The 19251-nt window shown below is 34.5% G+C and overlaps 1 protein-coding gene across 2 annotated transcripts in view; it reads left to right on the forward strand.

Moving 5' to 3' along the window:
• Positions 1 to 19251, forward strand: part of LOC145671542 (dipeptidase 1-like) — a 718611-nt gene that overhangs the window by 286884 nt on the left and 412476 nt on the right. The window contains exon 4 of one of the 2 annotated variants that reach the window (XM_081740732.1): positions 5140 to 5199. The exons of the other annotated variant lie outside the window; for it this stretch is intronic. Within the exon in view, the coding sequence (XP_081596858.1) occupies positions 5140 to 5199 (60 nt within the window). The remainder of the gene's footprint in view (positions 1 to 5139; positions 5200 to 19251) is intronic. 2 annotated transcript variants of the gene reach the window in all.

The following is a 19251-nucleotide window of genomic DNA, read 5'->3' on the forward strand; positions in this document are numbered from 1 at the left end:
TTCGAAGGCCGTAGTGGCTCAGTGGTAGAGCCATCATCTCTGGTGCATGATGTCCCTGGTTCGATCCCACCTCGCGCAAAGTGAACTTTGTGGTGGACAAACACCGTGTGCGTGGAATTCCTCTGGATTCTCTCGTTTCTTCCCACTTTCTTCATTTCAGCATTTCTCATCATCACCGTCTCTTTTAGGCTCACCGGCATATTCGTAGGCCGTAAAACTCAAGGATTTCATTTTCATTTTTCCATTGCTTCGTTATGTAAACAATAGTGAAATTAAATTTATTAATAAAAAAGAACAATTATTTTGAAATGAAGAAAAGGCATTAAATAAAAGATCAAATTTGAAAAAAAATGTTCAGATCGGAAAATTTTAATAGGCCAACAATTAGAAGTAGAATCAAAAATTCGAAACATTTGTAATTAGCTAGAGACAAAACGGAATAATCTAAGACATTAGACAAGAAAACTATCGAGAATTCAACGAAGCAAAATAAAGTAAAATGAGGACACGATAGCTCTGTTACATCATCTGGGAGCAGCTAGAACCGAGAGTATGATAGGCAGTGGCGTATTTAGGGGGCTTAAGCCCCCCGAAATCTTACCTACTATAGTAAATTATATGAAATATCTTGCAGAATTTCCACATTTTCAGGCAAAGCCCCCCCGAAAGTTAACAAAGCCCCTCCCGAAACAAAATCGTAAATACGCCACTGATGATAGGTATATCATGAGTTTACTATAAACTTTCAAAAATATATAAATAATAATTTAAAATATTTTTGTTACTCAAAAAACTGGGGGGCCTAGGCCCCCGGTCCTAGGCTAGACCCGCCACTGTGTGGAAAAGTAAAACTAGAAATTTCAGTTCATTTTGAATATCATAAAATGTATGCTATAGAGTCTAGATCTGTGAATCTTCTGGTTGCCACAAACTTCATTTCTATAATCTAAAATTTCCTTACACACAATAAGGATCCACGACACATCTCTTCAGAAAGGCTACTTTATAGAACACTAGACGTATCAACAGAAAATAAATTAAAATTAAAATTATAGACATATAGTTACAATAGTCAGTTACAAGTTAGGGACAATAAAGTCTCGTTGTAGGGATTTATAAAGTAAAAAAAAAAAAATCTGTATTGTCCGTATTTTATCGATCAATTGCAACGGACAGGCCATGGTTGCTTTTCCTTTCGCGGTTTCCCTTTAACAACAAGAAGAAAAAAACAGAAAAGGCACATGAAATGATTTTCTTCCATTTGGGTAATATTTCGTTCACGCATCACCGGAACATGATGGAAACTCTTACCCTCGAGGGATACACGGGGAAGAAAGCTTGAAGCAACGTTAAGAGCCGATGAAAGTGCTTCTAGATAGAATATCAGATTTCTTCTACATATGGACATGGCAGAAAACATTCATGCGTATCCCTGTCATAAGAACAAAGAACACTTTAAAAAAAAAAACTTTCTATCTGAAAGTAACACCATGTTTCTAAGCTTACAAAACATCCATCTTTTTAAGACTTGCAAACTATATTATATCCTTCCGTAGTACGAGATAGGGAGATTCAGTGTCTCAAAAATAGGCTTCATTCTCCATTCATCCTCTATTTAAACCGGAAGTGGTAAAAAAATCAACCATTTCCGGTTTCAAAGCTGATTACCATACAACAAGTATGGTAGACTAATTAATACCGAGAATGTCTCAAAAATTCCCTTTCGTTTAAAAGGTATCATGTGGAATAGCGTACGTATGTGCATATGTAGTAATCTTATAAAACCGACTGCATGATTCTAATAAATTCACAGTGTGCGAATCTCGCAAACGCCTATCATTATTGTGGTTCTCACAGTTTTCCTTGTATCCTATCAAGCTAATGTTGAAATTGTAACTTTAAAAAAATACTTAGGTTTTGACCAACGTTTCTCCAGGAATTTCTTCATCTTTATTTCAATGTTGTTATAGTGATTGCGAGAAGTCGTGAAGCTTGAGCTAGATTTACCAATTTCACCAACGAATAGATCGCGAGGGTGTGCTCCGGTCGTCAACCCTCATCTATGAAATTTTGCCAGTGTTGTCTCTCGTACTACGCGAAGAACATCTGAGAGTCCAGTGTTGTCGAATTGCCGCTGTTTCGTTTTGTTGTTCTTGTTCTTGTTGTTGTTTTATATTTTGCTACTATTATTGTTATAGTTTGATTCGAATGATTTCCAGTATTCGTATTTCATCTATGGATGGGCAAATCCTTTTTTATAAAATAAAAACCGGAAACCGGTTTCTAGAAAAACCGAAGCCCGAAAAGCCGACATTTCGGTTTTCTTGAAAACCGGTTCGGTTTTCACGGAAACTGTTTTCTGTGAAAAATTTTGGAAAACACATAAAACTATTTCTGTGGAAAAGGAATCGATTTCCGGAGAACAACGAAACACTATTCTGGTCAGAAATAGAACAAATTAAAAAAAAAAAAAGAACGGAACCAGTTTTGAAGAAAACCAAAACCGGATCCGGTGAAAACTGAGCCGTTTTTCACCGAAACTGTTTTTTTTTAATTTTCAGAAACCGGTTTCGTTTTTTCTAAAAACCGAAAAACCGGTTTTTGTACCCACCACTAATTTCATCACCCGTTTTGAACGGAAATTCTATTACCTACCGTTGTCGTGTCCTGATGTTTACTTCAGTGTCAATTGTGGTTTACCTGTGAACAACAGCAAACAACAATTATTTTTATTTTGAAGTCAAAGAGTAAAAGGATTTTAACCTAAAACTTCATCATCATGTTGAAACTAATAAAAATATTATATCCATCAGCGCAAAACTTTTTGAACGTCCTTTGTACAGTGAAAAGAATCTGAATTTCAATATTCCGAATTTTTATGTTTCTTCATCCCTGGTAAAATCTCTGCCCAAATTTTGTATCCTTCACTCTTTCTTTATGAGCATGTCGGGTAATATTATCATCTAAGAAATACGGAAAAAGACAAATTTTCTTTTCTTTTATTTTCATCTTGTTCTTTTCTTTTTCTCTTTTCTTATATTTCTCTTTTTCTTTTGTGGATGCTGAGTACTCCAACGAACTTTCTGGGTTACTTGAACGCCGGAGCGAACCCCGCTTCGACGCCCCTGACTCAGACCCTAATTGTTATTGAGATGATATAAGAAAAAAGATATGAACATACTTAGAGCAAAGATTCAGAAAATGCAGGTCTTACTCGAGTGCCGTGCTGTGGAGAATCAGCGCCCGGGGCGAGAGTATACGACGGCGCCCCGTACATTGAGAGAGGTCAACAGACCAGACAGACCATGGTTGACACGAAACGTAAGAAAATTTTCAAAAATAAATACTGTTTTTCCTTGATTTTGAGCATTTTAATTACTTTTTTCCTACCATTTTATATTACCACGTTCCAGTGGAGAAAAAGGGACGACATCCAGAAAAATTTATTTCTTTTTTTTTATTCAAAAAAAATTCTAAAAGGGAGGCATTAAAAACTTTAGTGAACAATAGAAAGAATACAAAGCAATAACTGTCCTTAACACGGAAGAGAATTCTTCGCAAAACTATTAACAGCCACTGCACAGAAAATCTAACAGTCTTTGAGTGACGTCACAGTCAAAAGAAGCAGAAGAAATAGGTTCTTCAACGGAAATATAACTAAGTGTCCTCATTACAAGATTGATGGAAAGCGGTGACCGAGTTTAGAAATATCAAAAATAATATTTTGGTTTAAAGTGGAATAGGATACAGGGCTATGACGTAGTTGGGTCAAAGTTACGGTTTGTAATGTGAAAGAGAATTGAGATGGTTTATAACGACTTGTTTCGATTCATTCGAGATTCAGTACGATTCAGACCCATACGTGAGCTGGATCCCTCCGCACAGTCTATCGCGCTTCATAACCCGCGAAGACCCATCCGTGGTCTGTAGGGCAAGTAAATAATCAGCTCCGAGACTTATATCACCTAGCTGAATTAACTTTCGGCCAAATTGTACTTGTGTTGAAGTCACTTTGTGTAATCGCGAATTTTACTCGTCGTTACATTTTGTTATATAGTGTAGGAATGGTTGTAATTATGTAAGTACAATAAGTCATATATTACAAGTATGCATAACTTATTAATTAAGATATTGCAAGATAGAGTTAACTAGGTCTCATTATGACGTTGGCCAGGTGTATTCTGGAGTAGAAAGGGAGCTTAATATCGCTTTCTCTCGAAATTCGTCTTCAAGGCGAATGACTCTTTGTATACACTTATAATTACATTGTGTAATGTATATGTTATATATCAATGCTGTCAATCTAGGTTAAAATGCTTTATGTTTAGGACAGCTCGATCCTAGAACCCAGGATCTTTGATACTCTGTACTACCGTTGTTATGTACCCAGGACCTTTGTAACTATCTCTGAAAAGAACTGTAATTCACTACAATAAAAGGTATCGAAAGTTCCAAGTTGATTTGCTTTCATTTAATGGCTGATTGGCAACTAAATACCTAGGTTATTTCTTAACTATATTCTTAAAATATACATATATATAATATAACGACAGAAAGCATATCTAGACATATTTCTAGAGACAGTTAAAGTATATAGAAATATATTATGCGCGCATGCAGTTTCCTAACATGAGTAATATTCTTTCTCACTTTTCCCCCCCTAATTTTGCGATCCTTACTTCGGCACCCGGAGCCGTCGCCTTCTTCCCCCCCGGGAAGGCACTGACGGGGGAAGGGAAAGAAAAGTGGTCCCCAGTATGATTCTTATTTTGTTTTAATTTCCAGAGCATTAGAAAATTTATTTCCGGCTTAGGGAGTTGAGGGTTTAATGGTTGTAAAGAAACCAAGGAAATAATTTTGTCCTTATACAAGGTCGGAGCGAACCGTAAGAAAATAATACTTGTAAATTGTTTGTGTGTTTTGAACTAATTGTTTTTCAAATATGATCCACAGTAAAATATATTTTAATAATTAAAATCTTTTTTGAGAGAATTTAAAATTTATTAAATGTATATTCACATATTTGGTGTTACTAAAATGTACTTTAATTCGTTATTAATGTGAAAATCTGTCAAAATATGTAGTGGTTACGTCGAATATTCGGCCTTTAAGGACAAAATTCCTGTTTATATTCAACAGGCACAACTGTTAGTTTTTGGAAAGAGAGGACCACGTTGCTCGTAAGAAGAAAATATAATCGTAAGTATTGAACAACTTTCTCTATCTATCAATTTTAGAGCACTCACTTTAAACATAATTTGTTCTGTCGGTGTTAAATACTAGGGTGAGTCGTAAGTTCGTAGCGATTTTGTGACATTCATGTGTACGAACCTTCAAACATGCGTTTCGTATGATGTGGTGAGGCAAAACATGCGGATTTGTTAGTAACGATGAAAATACCTGAAGAGTAATATGTTGATACGCTCCTCTTTCTTTATTTTATTGTTTAAAAAGAAGGCTTAACAGAACAATAGCAAAGAAACACTTATTTGTAATTGTTCAAATATTTATGCCGATTAGTACAAACTGCAACAATCAATATTTCAGTGCTTGTTATTGGCAATATTGGTTCTTCACGAAGTCTAATATTGATGACGTGTAAGAAGAATCATGCAATTTTTACACGTATTGAAAATCACAATTGTTATCTTTTCTACATGGTTCGTTTTCACACCAAATTATTTGAACAACTTCTTAGTGTTAATGCAATAAGTTCAACAACGTGTATGTCTGCATTGTGTTGTAAAGTCAACATTGTTATGAGTTTTGAGCGAAAATTATTATGTTAATTGTGAAATGTATACTCCACGATTACACAGATTAGAGAAACCAGTAATTGCGCTCATGTGATGAAGCTTAAGCAGTATCTTGCAAGTTATATAATGCTTGTAGTGGAACTATGTACAAAGTGTCAGTTCATTGAGAAGTTATGCTGTTTAATAGAATTATGTGATTAATGAGAATTTACCTATAGACCAATTTCTTTATACATCTGTATATCAGGATTTTTCTTTTTAATTTGAGTTTATCGTAACAGCAAAGCTATATGTGACGTGTACTTACAGCTTAACGTGGCTGGGTTCATTGCCAAATATTGACGAGTGCAAGCAGAATCCTTGTCAAATGGATGATCGTTCGATAACGAAAGTCACGTTTGCTTTATCAGAATGGATTTGAATGACATCGAGGTCCTACAATTCGCAGATACATACAGCATGCCTTTTACTATCTAATCTTTACCTAGTCCATTTCATGTTCCAGTTTCTGTTGGACTGACAATTTATTTTTAAAAAATCATCACGTAGCACCCCTTTTGTCTTAAAACTCGCTTTTATATGTTGTCAAGAAATTGTTTAACAAGTGAAACGTTGGAGAGTAATTCTATATTCTAATCTACTACTTTTGAATAATATACTGTGCTAAAAAAAAAAAAAGAAGTAATATAATATACCTCGAAATGCTACGAACTTTTGATTCACCATATTATTCTATTTGTGTGCGTGTGTATACGTCTGTGTCATGTTTAAATGTGTAGATAAATATAATAGACACTACCACATATAGTCGATTTTAGGTTATTCATTCTGCGCTATAAAATAAAAAATGTACTCTGGTACTACCACAATTATACATTTTGGAAAATGTTAGTGTTTATGAACGAAGCTCTTGGTGTTTGTGTATTTAGTTTTAACCTCAACTGACATTTGCTTCCGTTTTAACTTTCATTTATTAACAAAAATATTATGATAAACCTTTTGTACAGAATATTATTTCTTGCATTTTACTTTCCATGTATAGATTAATTAGTACTGATTTAACTTTGTCCTGAATGGGTTAAGTTTAAATTTCAATCACTAATCAACTAGACGTAATTAAATTTCAATCACTAATCAACTAGACGTAATTAAATTTCAATCACTAATCGACTAGACGTAATTAAATTTCAGTCACAAAACAACTAGACGTAACTAATAATGGCGGTCAATTTTTATTATTTAGTTTATAGAAGCTCATAATATATTTTCTCCGATTATACTTTTACAATCTGAACACTAAACTATTTGTCTTTGGTAAAGACCAGACGTCTAGGTTCTAAATCATGCAAAAATAAACAGGCAAATAGGTACTTATAATTTGAGAAATAGGCAGTAAAAAGGCTAAAAAATCTAACTCAAAATAATGAATAGAAATATTCGTTAACATGACAAAGCTTCACTTACGTTATCAATATTGTTCAAATAACCTAACCTAGAAACACATGATGTTTGCTTGTAGAGACTAACTTTTAAAACAAAAAAGAATATTTTCTTTTGTTTATCTAATATAAATAAAATAAAGAGTTTGTGTGCATGTTTGTCTGTGTGCGGTCTGGAGGCGAGGCGAGTTATCCGAAAGTTACCGAAATTTGGTTACGGGTATCTTGGTCCAGACCCCCAAATCAAGACGAAGCGCTTTTTTAAAAAAAAATTCGAACTGGAGGTCTCAGTGGGGGTTTACCGGGACCGGCCTGGGGTCTGGAGTGAGAGTTACCAAATTTTGGTCACGGGTACCTTTGTCCAGGCCCCAGGCCAAGACGAATCTTTTTTTTTTTTAATTGGAACCAGGGAAGTCTCAGGTAGGCGTTTACCGGGACATGTAAAACTAGTATTTAATAAATAAGTCTTATTACTTCTTATAATAGTACAAACATTTTCAGTAATTTGCTTACAGCAACCTGAAATAAGAAATTTTTCGTTTGTTTCATAGGAATATATTAATTTAATACTCTGGGAATCATTAATTACACGTAACAAGATTATTTTTGAAGTCCTCAAATCTTTTTTTTAATTATGTCTTTGATTTACAACGCATATTATTATTTATTTACAAAAGAGAACTAAGATAATCATAATATTTCCAGGGAAATACTCAGGGTATATTTAAATAAGGGAAGAATAAGTATATCAACTAGACGTGGCATATATTTACCTTTGAGTAATACTTCCAGGGTATATTTAAATAAGGGAAGAATAAATAGATCAACTAAACGTAGCATATATTTACCTTTGAGTAATACTTCCAGGGTATATTTAAATTAGGGAAGAATAAGTAGATCAACTAGACGTGACATATATTTAACTTTGAGTAATACTTCCAGGGTATATTTAAATAAGGGAAGAATAAGTAGATCAAATTGACGTGGCATATATTTACTTTTGAGCAATACTTCCAGGGTATATTTAAATAAGGGAAGAATAAATAGATCAACTAGACGTGACATATATTTATCTTTGAGTAATACTTCCAGGTATATTTAAATAAGGGAAGAATAAGTAGATCAAATAGACGTGGCATATATTTACTTTTGAGCAATACTTCCAGGGTATATTTAAATAAGGGAAGAATAAATAGATCAACTAGACGTGGCATATATTTATCTTTGAGTAATACTTCCAGGGTATATTTAAATAAGGGAAGAATAAGTAGATCAAATTGACGTGGCATATATTTACCTTTGAGTAATGCTTCCAGGGTATATTTAAATTAGGGAAGAATAAGTAGATCAACTAGACGTGACATATATTTATCTTTGAGTAATACTTCCAGGGTATATTTAAATAAGGGAAGAATAAGTAGATCAACTAGACGTGACATATATTTATTTGAGTAATACTTCCAGGGTATATTTAAATAAGGGAAGAATAAGTAGATCAACTAGACGTGCCATATATTTACCTTTGACTAATACTTCCAGGGTATATTTAAATAAGGGAAGAATAAGTAGATCAACTAGACGTGGCATATATTTACCTTTGAGTAATACTTCCAGGGTATATTTAAATTAGGGAAGAATAAATAGATCAACTAGACGTGACATATATTTATCTTTGAGTAATACTTCCAGGGTATATTTAAATAAGGGAAGAATAAGTAGATCAACTAGACGTGACATATATTTACTTTTGAGCAGTACTTCTAGTGTAATATTTATATCGGGGTATGTTTAAATCAGGGAAGAATAAGTAAATCAAATTGACGTGGTATATTTTTACACCTCAGCAGTATTAGTTTGTATTGAGTTTGATCTTGTTAGTCGGAACAACTCCCTCACTTTTCTCGCAGCGATATTCTTACCCAATGGCGTATTTACGATTTTGTTTCGGGAGGGACTTTGTTAACTTTCGTGGGGGGGATTTGAATGAAAATGTAAAAATTCTGCAAAATATTTCATATAATTTACTAAGCCCGGAAGCCCCCCTAATACGTCACTGTTCTTACCACTTTTCAAGCTAAGTTACTTTCTGTTATTTTAAAATTTATTAAAACCGATAGAAACATTTATCCAAAGAAGAGATCTAAATGAAATTAAATGAAACGTTGTAGTTGAACTTCTCACGATTATGCTCCGATTCTACGGGAGATAGTAACGATGTTAATGAATGAAATGGTGGAATGAAGAAAGTGGAAGGAAACGGGTGTTTATCCACCACAAACAGGGTATTTCTCTACCGCAACGTTTGCTTAGAACGATTTGTTTGCGAAAAATGGCACTATAAAGTTAATGGTTTCATACGATGATATTTAATGATTTAAAGGTACCATGTTTATCATGAATCTTTGCGACTATCGCTTGCGAACTGGACCATCTAACGCAATATTCTATAAGCTTTTTAAGCAAGTTCGCAAACGTACAGTAGATTTGCCTGATGAACACAAAAACGGGGAGTTGCATAAAAAATGTAATACACAATAAGATAAATGACATAAAAGCATTTTTGATATTTACGAACTAATTAATATAAAATTCTAGATCAAGTTATTAAGAATTAGAGGAGAAACTGGTGATCAGTGTTGCCAACAACCTCTGAAGAAAATAGACTAGATGGCCTTCAAAAATAAGCTTTTTTATCCAAAAAAATGGCTAGATTTTGAACTGCTACCCTATAACCCACAGTGTAGATTTTAAACCCCTTTTCTGTGTGTAATTTTATATGTGAGTTATAGTAAAATTTGAAATGTTGAATTTTATTCGCTGAAAACTAACAAAACTAATACACAGTTACTTCACACAAGCAACATACATGACTTTAAATACCATAAAATCCATCAACAACTCATCTGATTTGTAAACGTCAACAGCCATATTATCAGCTGAATTGAAATAACTCATCATCGATGACATCCCAGCTAGCCAAGGCGCTGGAACTGGATGCACCATCGTTGAATTATGGATTGGTTAGCTTGTGTAGACTGCTATTGTCCCAATTTTCAGTAGTACTTCTTTTGGCAGTCATAGTCCCTACAAACACTTCTAATTTCTCTGTACACCCACATGAATAATCATGATTGATTGCATTGAGAGTTTTCAAGCTAATTAGATATCTTATTTTGTTTCCTTTGATAAACAAGAACAATCTTTGTGGTTTAAAGAACCAAACAGTTTACAAAATTTGTATTAGAAAACTTACATTCTGTCAATGAAATCGCATAGTTAAAAAGTAGCAAACGGGTCCGTTACGGAAGCGACATTAAAATTCTTTCTGAGTCGATAAATATTGTTAACAGCGTTGCCAGACTCACAGCTCGGAATTATTCCAAAACCTGATCGAAATTATGCTAGATTCAGTCAAATTATGCTAGATCCTCATAATTACTAATTCGGGAGTTTCTTTTTTTATATAAAAACGAAGTTGAGATACGATAACGTAACTTAAGATACGCAGAGCGCAAGAATGCGTGCATAGAACTCAATTCTTCAGGCACCAAATCTTTAACTCAACTAAACTAGTGCAGTCGTTGCCAGACTCTATGGCGTATATATCGTATAAATGAATGCAAAGTGTTTTTTACATATTTTGAAACAAAATTACCTCACAGCATAAACGGAGTTAGGAATTGTCTGCTGAGGGAGAGGGGCAGACTTTCGGTCGGTCTCGGACCTTTCATTTCAGGAATAAAGATGGTCATGAAATCAGAAATAAAAATGGTGAAGTTGTCAAAAAGTTGGGGAGAATGGCCTCCATAGCTCCGCCCATATCTCGCAGTTAAAAGATTAGAAAACCCTAGGTGGAGCCACAAAAAAAGAAAAAAGAAAAGAAACAAAAGAAAAGAAAAGAAAAGAAAAAAGCCCAAACCCGTTTCTAACTTACTTCGGAAAATAAGACTGCCTGTATGGTTTACCGACTGTATGAATCAATGGGAGAGAATACATTTCTGTCGTTCTTTTTCTTCCCACGACCAACTTCTTTCTCATCTCCAGGTTTTGCGGCTTTTTGGTGAACTTGCTGAAGTTATGCTAGATTTGGACAGGATGCTAAAAGCGAGATGGTAGATGCTATAGTGCGTCCAGTAAGAGAACGTCTCTGACAGCTCGCAGTGACATTGCCACTACTCGCGTGTCAAGGTTTTTTTCGGTGCAATTGTAGTGGCAATTTAATTAATGGTATAAGACAGAGTGATTCATAACGAGGAACTACATAGTTTATACGGTTTACCCAACATTGTTAGGGTCGTCAAGTCTAGGAGGCTTAGGTGGGCAGGTCATGTAGCTAGAATGGAAGAAAGTAGAAACGCTTTCAAAGTCTTGACTGGAAGACCCATAGGAAAACGACCATTAGGAAGACCTAGGCGCAGATGGGAGGATAATATTAAGATGGATCTCGCAGAGATAGGAATACAAAGTAGAAACTGGATGCAGTTAGCTAAGGATAGAAGTCAGTGGAGAGCTTTTGTGAACGCGGCATTGAACCTCCGGGTTCCATAGGCCATAGAGTTAGTTAGTTAGTTAGTTAGTTATAAGACAGAGTGATCGTGGTTGGTCACACTGGAATCAAAGTAGGGGCTACAATGTCCCACCGCATGTGGTAAGAAACGTCAGAGACCATCTCTCGTTGGCCGTGCTATAAAGACATGCGAATTATGCTAGATCTAGCATCATTATGCTAGATCTGGCAACGCTGATTGTTAAGCAGTTGTAAATCTGTGGGTGGGGAGGGAGAAGAAAATTTAAAAAAAAATACAAGTGTTTGTTGCGTAATAAAACACCCGCAGTCTAGAGAAATTAATTAATATAAGATAATATATAATGAAAAATAAGCTGAATTTTTAAAATTACACTTTATTTTCAAAGAAAGAAGTATGTTTAGAATTAATTTAACGGCTAATAAGAGAGCCACAAGTGGCAAAAGAGTTTCATAAAATAAGCTATATTTAACGCTATAAGCATTTCGTAGTGGCTAAATGCCTCTCCAAATAAGCTAAATTGGAATCACTGCTGGTGATTGGATTAGCATCCTTTGAATACAGTATTATATGAGAATCCTAAGAAGAAAAAAAAGTATTGTCTTGTTAATACCATGCCCGTTGACAGTGACCCAAACACAAGCACGAATTGATTGTCTCAAGTATATGTTTAACAACAAACATTGAAATTACAAAATTGATATGGATTATCACTTTGTTCCAAGAAATAAATGTAAATAGGTATACAAGCTCCATGAAAGAAATTACAGACTAAGAAAGATTAAAGAATACGGAGTATGGAGAAGATGATTGCTTATTATTATTATTAGAATTCCAAACTATGCTTTGCGTAAGTATCGGAAGTCTTATAAAATGGCTCTGTTCATACGTCCACCTGTTGACAGGTATTCGAGAAGAAAACGGTAAGAAATACCGCGATGGAGCTTTATTGCAATCGATTCAAAAGTCCTAAGAATAGGTTCCATTTACTCCATTAAATCTCTACTCTAAATGGAAGTGGTTCAAATTAGTCATTTCCGGTTTCAACTTTTACTACCATAGAAGAAAACTGGTAACAGATAACGAGAAGTGAAGTTTCTGCAAATGATTCTGCGTCTTAAGGCAAGGTACCATCACTATTCCCGTAGACTCTGGCGAAAACAAATAGAGTGGTTCAAATTTAGTACCGGTATTACTTCCGGTTTCAATATTGATTTCCACAGAACGAATACGATAAGAGATATCACGATGCGGTTTCTTGCAATCGATTCAACGTCCTAAGAATAGGTTCCATCTCCTTCATTAACTTTCTATTTAAACCAGAAGTGGTTCAAATAAGTTATTTCCGGTTTCAACACTTGTCACTATAGAACAAAATGGGTAATAAATAGCAGCAAGCTTTAATTGATTCAGTGTCTCAAGAGAGCATATTGCCACAGTCCGCAACACTCTACCAAAATCGGTGGTTACTAAAATTTACTACTACTTCTGTTTTCAATATTGATTTTCATAGAATTAAAACGGTAAGAGGTACAGAGATGCAGCTTTTTCAGTTCACTCAGTGTCCAAACGAAAGGGTTAACTGCTCTATCGCCGGACCAGTTTTAGGAAATTTACCGGGTCAATTGGAGAATTTATTTAAGTTTGCGAGGAAGAACAGTGGAAGTCAGGTAACAGGAATAGTACAAGTTAAGAAAGTGATTGTTTTTGCTGATTGTTTTTGATGTTATAGGCGACACCGTATGTGGAAGTCGATGGGCTATTTCGTAGAGAGGTACACTTGTTTTATTATACGGATCCATAGACTGTAAAATGCACAAACAAATTTTACACACAATTTTATGTAAACACACAAATTGTATTTTGTGTTAGCTTGATTTATTACTATATTACGTATTATATTATGTGTATAGCAAGCCCTCTAAGTTTTATAACAATCGCATTATTCTTTCTAGAGAAATAAACATATTTATATAAAAAATATGCTATATATACTGTTCATTTTACCATAGTCATTAGTGCAGATAAAATCACATATAACTTCCACGAAAATTACAATATAAGCACGGTTTATACCTCATTGGACTTCCAATAAAACATGTTTTCAGTGATGTGTACACCATGTCGCCATTTTTGTATGAGGGAATTTCTAGAGGGATTTTGTTGGAAATTCCCTCCAAAAAGTAGTTTGTAAGATTTTTTGGTATCAACTTGCTATTTGTATATAATGATAGAGAAACAGGAACTGCACTAAAATATAGTTTTACGTCTACTTAATAAACAACGTTAATTTCATGTGAATCGCATTATTCTGTCTAGAGATATAAACTATTGTATTTATTTATAGTTCATAAAGAATATACTATGCAAGACTTTTACCAAACACAAAAACCTAACGTTGACGTATTATTGTTGGCACATAGATGAATACTCAAATACAAGCACAAATACACGCATGCTTTCTGTGGAAAATAAGTCACTTTTCAATATTTTGATCTGGCAACAATGCATAAAAAATTGATGACTCACGTAGCCTGATGACTGTTAGTAGCGTTGAGTGACGGACTAAGCTGGACGTGTTTTAGATATGGCTGCGTGTAAGTTGAAATGTTTGTGCATTGTGGAGTTCGAATAGATTGTGTTGTGTGGTGATGCACTGAATTAGATTACGTTTGTGCTGCTTCATGATTGATGGAGTGTAAATTCGTGTGTGATACCTTACAGGATACAAGATGCCGAGGAAGTATGTAAATCACCCGGACAGCTTCTGTTATGTATGTGGTAAGCTGACGTTTAAATCGCAACGTCGACGTTTTACTCCACTTGTGAGGAAGTGTTATCAGTTATATTTTGGTTGATGTGTAGGAGACCAAGATAAGAATTGGGCTCCTCACTACATTTGTTGTACTTGCGTGAAATGTCTGACTGGGTGGGCAAATGGTGAACGAAACATAAACTTCGCAGTACCGATGATCTGGAGGGAACCAAAAGATCATTCCTCAGACTGCTACTTTTGTATGACACAGATAAAATGAATAACCAGTAAATCTAAGCACACAGTACAGTACCCTAATTTGCCATCAGCAATTAGGCCAGTTCCACACAGTGCAGAATTACCTGTACCAGTACCTCCTGCTCATCTTACGGTAAATGAGGATTACATACTTGAGGCAACTACTGAAGTCCCAAATGAAGTGATGATCCTACTTATGTAGGAAGCACATCTACATTGAATCCCTATCTGATAACACAGGATGAACTAAATGACCTCGTACGGGATTTAAAACTCTCCAAGATACAGGCAGAACTTCTTGCTTCTAGACTTAAAGGCTGGAATCTGCTCCATCGTGACACTAAAGTGTGTATTTTTCGAAACCGTCATACAGAGTTTCAAAACTACAATTCTCAAGAAAATGATTTAGTGTATTTTAATAATGTCTGTGCTGTGATGGATACACTCGGAGATGCATTTATAAGTACAGAGTGGAGATTTTTTATTGACTCTTCCAAAACTAGTTTGAAGGCTGTCCTTTTGTACAAAGGCAACAAATTTCCTCCAGTGTCTTTGGCTTATGCAACTAATATGAAGGAAACCTATGAAAACATCAAAATAGTGTTAGAAAGGATTCAGTATGAGAAATACAAGTGAACCATTTGCTATGATTTAAAAGTTATTTCCTTGTTAATGGGTTTTCAGCTTGGTTATACGAAATGTTGTTTCTTCTGCGAATGGGACAGCAGGAACAAAGCGGAATATTACATCAATAAGGAATGGCTAAAGCGTGTATTAACTCCTGGACAGAAGAATGTTGTTTATTCCTCACTATTGAACCCTGAAAAGATAATTCTACCTCCTCTTCACATAAAGTTGGGACTCTTCAAAAACTTTGTTAAGGCAAGGAACAAAAGTAATGCAGGATTTTGTTACCTCAAGGAAAAATTTCCTCTGGTTAGTGAAGCTAAAATCAAGGAAGGGATTTTTGTAGGTAGCCAAATAAAATGTTTGATTCGTGACCAAAAATTTGAGAATCTCCTAACTCCGGTTGAGAAAGCAGCTTAATGTTCATTTAAATGTTTAACAGAGATTTTTTTAGGAAACCAGAAAGCCCCAAATTACCGTGAAATTGTGAGTGATTTCCTGCAATCATTCAAAGAAATAGGTTGGAACATGTCCCTTAAAGTTCACTTTCTAGACTCCCACCTGGATTTCTTTCCTGAAAACCTTGGTGCTGATAGTGATGAGTATGGGGAACGTTTTCATCAGGACATTTCATCCATGAAGAAGAGATACCAGGGACAGTGAAGTTCACAAATGCTAGCTGATTATTGTTGGACACTCAAAAGAGATGTTCCAGAAGCAAAACACAGAAGAAAGTCGACAACTAAAACATTTTAGTTAAGGTAAGTAAGTGTTCATTTAATAAGAAGATACCATTCACTTATTTTGTATTATTTATTAAGTAGACATAAAATTATGTTTTAGTGCAGTTGCTGTTTCTTATCACTATATACAAATAGCAAGTTAAGACAAAAAATTTTATAAACTACTTTTTGGAGGGAATTTCACAAAAAAGTCCTCTAGAAATTCCCTCGTACAAAAAATGGTGACACTATGTATACATCATTGAAAATATGTTTTATTTCAAATCCAATGAGGTATAAACCGTGCTTATATTGTAATTTTCGTGTTAGTTATATGTGATTTTATCTGCACTAATGAGTATGGTAAAATGAACAGTACATATAGCATATTTTTATATAAATATGTTATTTCTCTAGAAAGAATAATGCGATTCTTATGAAACTTAGAGGGCTTACTAAGTATGAATCAAGCTAACGCAAAATATAATATGTGTGTTTATATACCTAAGGGTACCCGAGCTACAGGTACAAAAATTGCAAACAAAAAAAGTAGGGGAAATTTTCCGAAAATCCCTCTGTCACGGGAAAACTGATGGTGATGAAGTAAATCTGATTGCAGATTCGAATTTTACGTGAAAAGTTCTATTAGAATCAGTTGTCGACCAGTGTTATTTATCATTTACTGATAGAAATTTCTTTAATACCCAGAATAGTCATATTATGGGTATTAAATAGTAGCCAGTTATGTCTACTTTTCGTCAGATATACTCTAAAACGTCTCCTTATTTTTTGAATACAGAAGTCATTCATTATCTAAAATGTACATCAGGATTGTCAAACATGTATTTTATTCCTAATACAAACATAATACACTCCATGAGCATATTCAGATGTTTAACGATATTACAACCCTACTTTATCACATAGAAAAAACGACAATTTTAACATAGCTAACAATTCAAGTAATAGTGCACTGCAAATAGTTGAGATTATAACGTTAAGATTAGATTAAGGATTAAGAACAGAGTAAGAGAAGATTAAAGTCAGACTAATCTATGTCTACAAACCTTTATTTTCAGTATGTTAACATTTAACTCGGATTATATCAAACAGAAATGTGTAGCTCCGACAACACCTTTAAAGGTGTCCAATCAAGTTTTAGATATGTAAGATGAATATTATGTATATTTAAATTACCGATAAAGAATAAAATTTACTGTAACACTAACACTTGTGATTGTATCTTGATCTATTTAGTTATCTCTTATCATTTTTGATAACTCTAATACCCTGCAGTTCTATCCTGTTCTTTATAGTTATATCTTATGTTTTTCGATAATACTAACACTCTACAGTTTTACCTTGTTCTTTTAGTTATCTCTTATGATTCTCGATAACATTAACACCCTGCAGTTCTATCTTGTTCTTTTTAGTTCTCTTTATTTTTCTCGATCACACTAACATATTGCAGTTCCGTCTTGTTCTTTTTAGTTACATCTTATCATTCTCGATACTCAACCTCCTGGCACTGTATGTGAGAATGTTACATACTTGAAATGATTCGGGTGGCTTCCTTAATGCGTACTTTCAGTAAAACAACTAAATGGAAAATAGGACGGCTTAATTATCATCTGTTATATAATTCCATGAAAGGAAATTACAGAGTAACAGATCAGAGGAAAGAAAAAGACAGAATAGGAATCAATGTTACCACTACAGAAGAGAAAGATGCCGTTTAGAATATCTTTAGGTAGATAATACTACATGTATTCGTATTTCCCCATTACTCAATACATTTCCGCTTTATTTCAGGAGCAGTATGCCCTGTAGGAAATTCATGTGCACCTATTGCATATTGTTGAAATATGCACATTTAGATGGTATATGCTTGTCTTCCTTTACGCTGATATGGATCTCCAGTCCACGGTTCCTCGTATTTTAAATAACACATGTTACAATGTATGTCTTTCACGTTTTTGGACGAGTCTGGAGCTATACACTTTTCCCTACAGATCCATAAGAACATTTTTTTATTATTATTTTGATGTAAGGAGTCACCTGTTACAATTTGTTGGTATAGTTCATTAATACCCTGTATATGTTCAGGTAACCTTACCCACCTATTACAACCAGAACTAACCCTGGAATACACAGCGGAGTTCTGAATCACTTCAGTAGTTGTACTAATCGCCACTGTAGGGCTGTTTTCTAGTCCATTGGTTTATATTTGCGTGTATTCTTACTTCAGAGAGTGACGTTTCCGGTGGTAGTTGTCAAACGACTTCTTTCGTTTCTGAACAGAAGATAAATAGGGAATGGGGTTCTGCAGCATCCCATATGTGTGTGTTTATATTTGTGAAATTCAGTGTAGTCGAAAATCGTTTTAAATAGTTTACGTGTGTTTACGTAATATTTTCTGATGACGAAAGTAAGTGCAGGTACAAGCTAGTTTACAGACTTTGCATTGAACACACTGGACTTGAAACTATACATTTCTACAACGAAACAAAGGGAAGTGTTGACTGTTTCGATCAGTTACTTCACAAATTTAGTGTCAGCAGGAAGCGCATAGATCGCCTTTGCGTTTTGTTTATGGTATGTTGGACCAGGCTGGTAGTTAACGCAATGGTTCTGTTCTCCAATATTGTGGGTCAACAGAAGGAAATCGTACGTAAGCGGTTTCTCAAAGAACTAGGGATACAGTTAGCTAGACCGTACATGAAAGAACAGCCCAAAATTGAATCTTGGGACGAATTTGTATACTGGCACCAAAAAAAATTCTTGGTATTGAAGACCAACCATCATCTATACGTGGTTCAATGCCTGTTCTTCCTAAGCAAGCACAATCTGGAATGTGTTCCAGGAACAAGGACAGAAAAACAAAATATTTTTGTACCAGGTGTAAGATGGCTGCTGATGATGTTCATAAAAAGGAAGTATGTGTTTTATGCAGTAAGAAATAACTATGTTTGTTCCAAATACTTGTTTATTCTTGTAGGTGATAAAGTGATATAGAGCTTCTAAAGTTCGTTTATTATTACTTTTAGTAGTATTTAATAAAATGTGATGCTCTGGCATCCAACGTGTGTATTCATGTTAGCATTATTTGTGTGTTTGTATTCCATGGTTAATAGATTACCAATTCCAGTTTCAAAATTGAATCTACAT

This window comes from Thermobia domestica, chromosome 2, assembly GCF_964235325.1.
Source record: "Thermobia domestica chromosome 2, izTheDome1.hap1.1, whole genome shotgun sequence".
NCBI lineage: Eukaryota > Metazoa > Arthropoda > Insecta > Zygentoma > Lepismatidae > Thermobia > Thermobia domestica.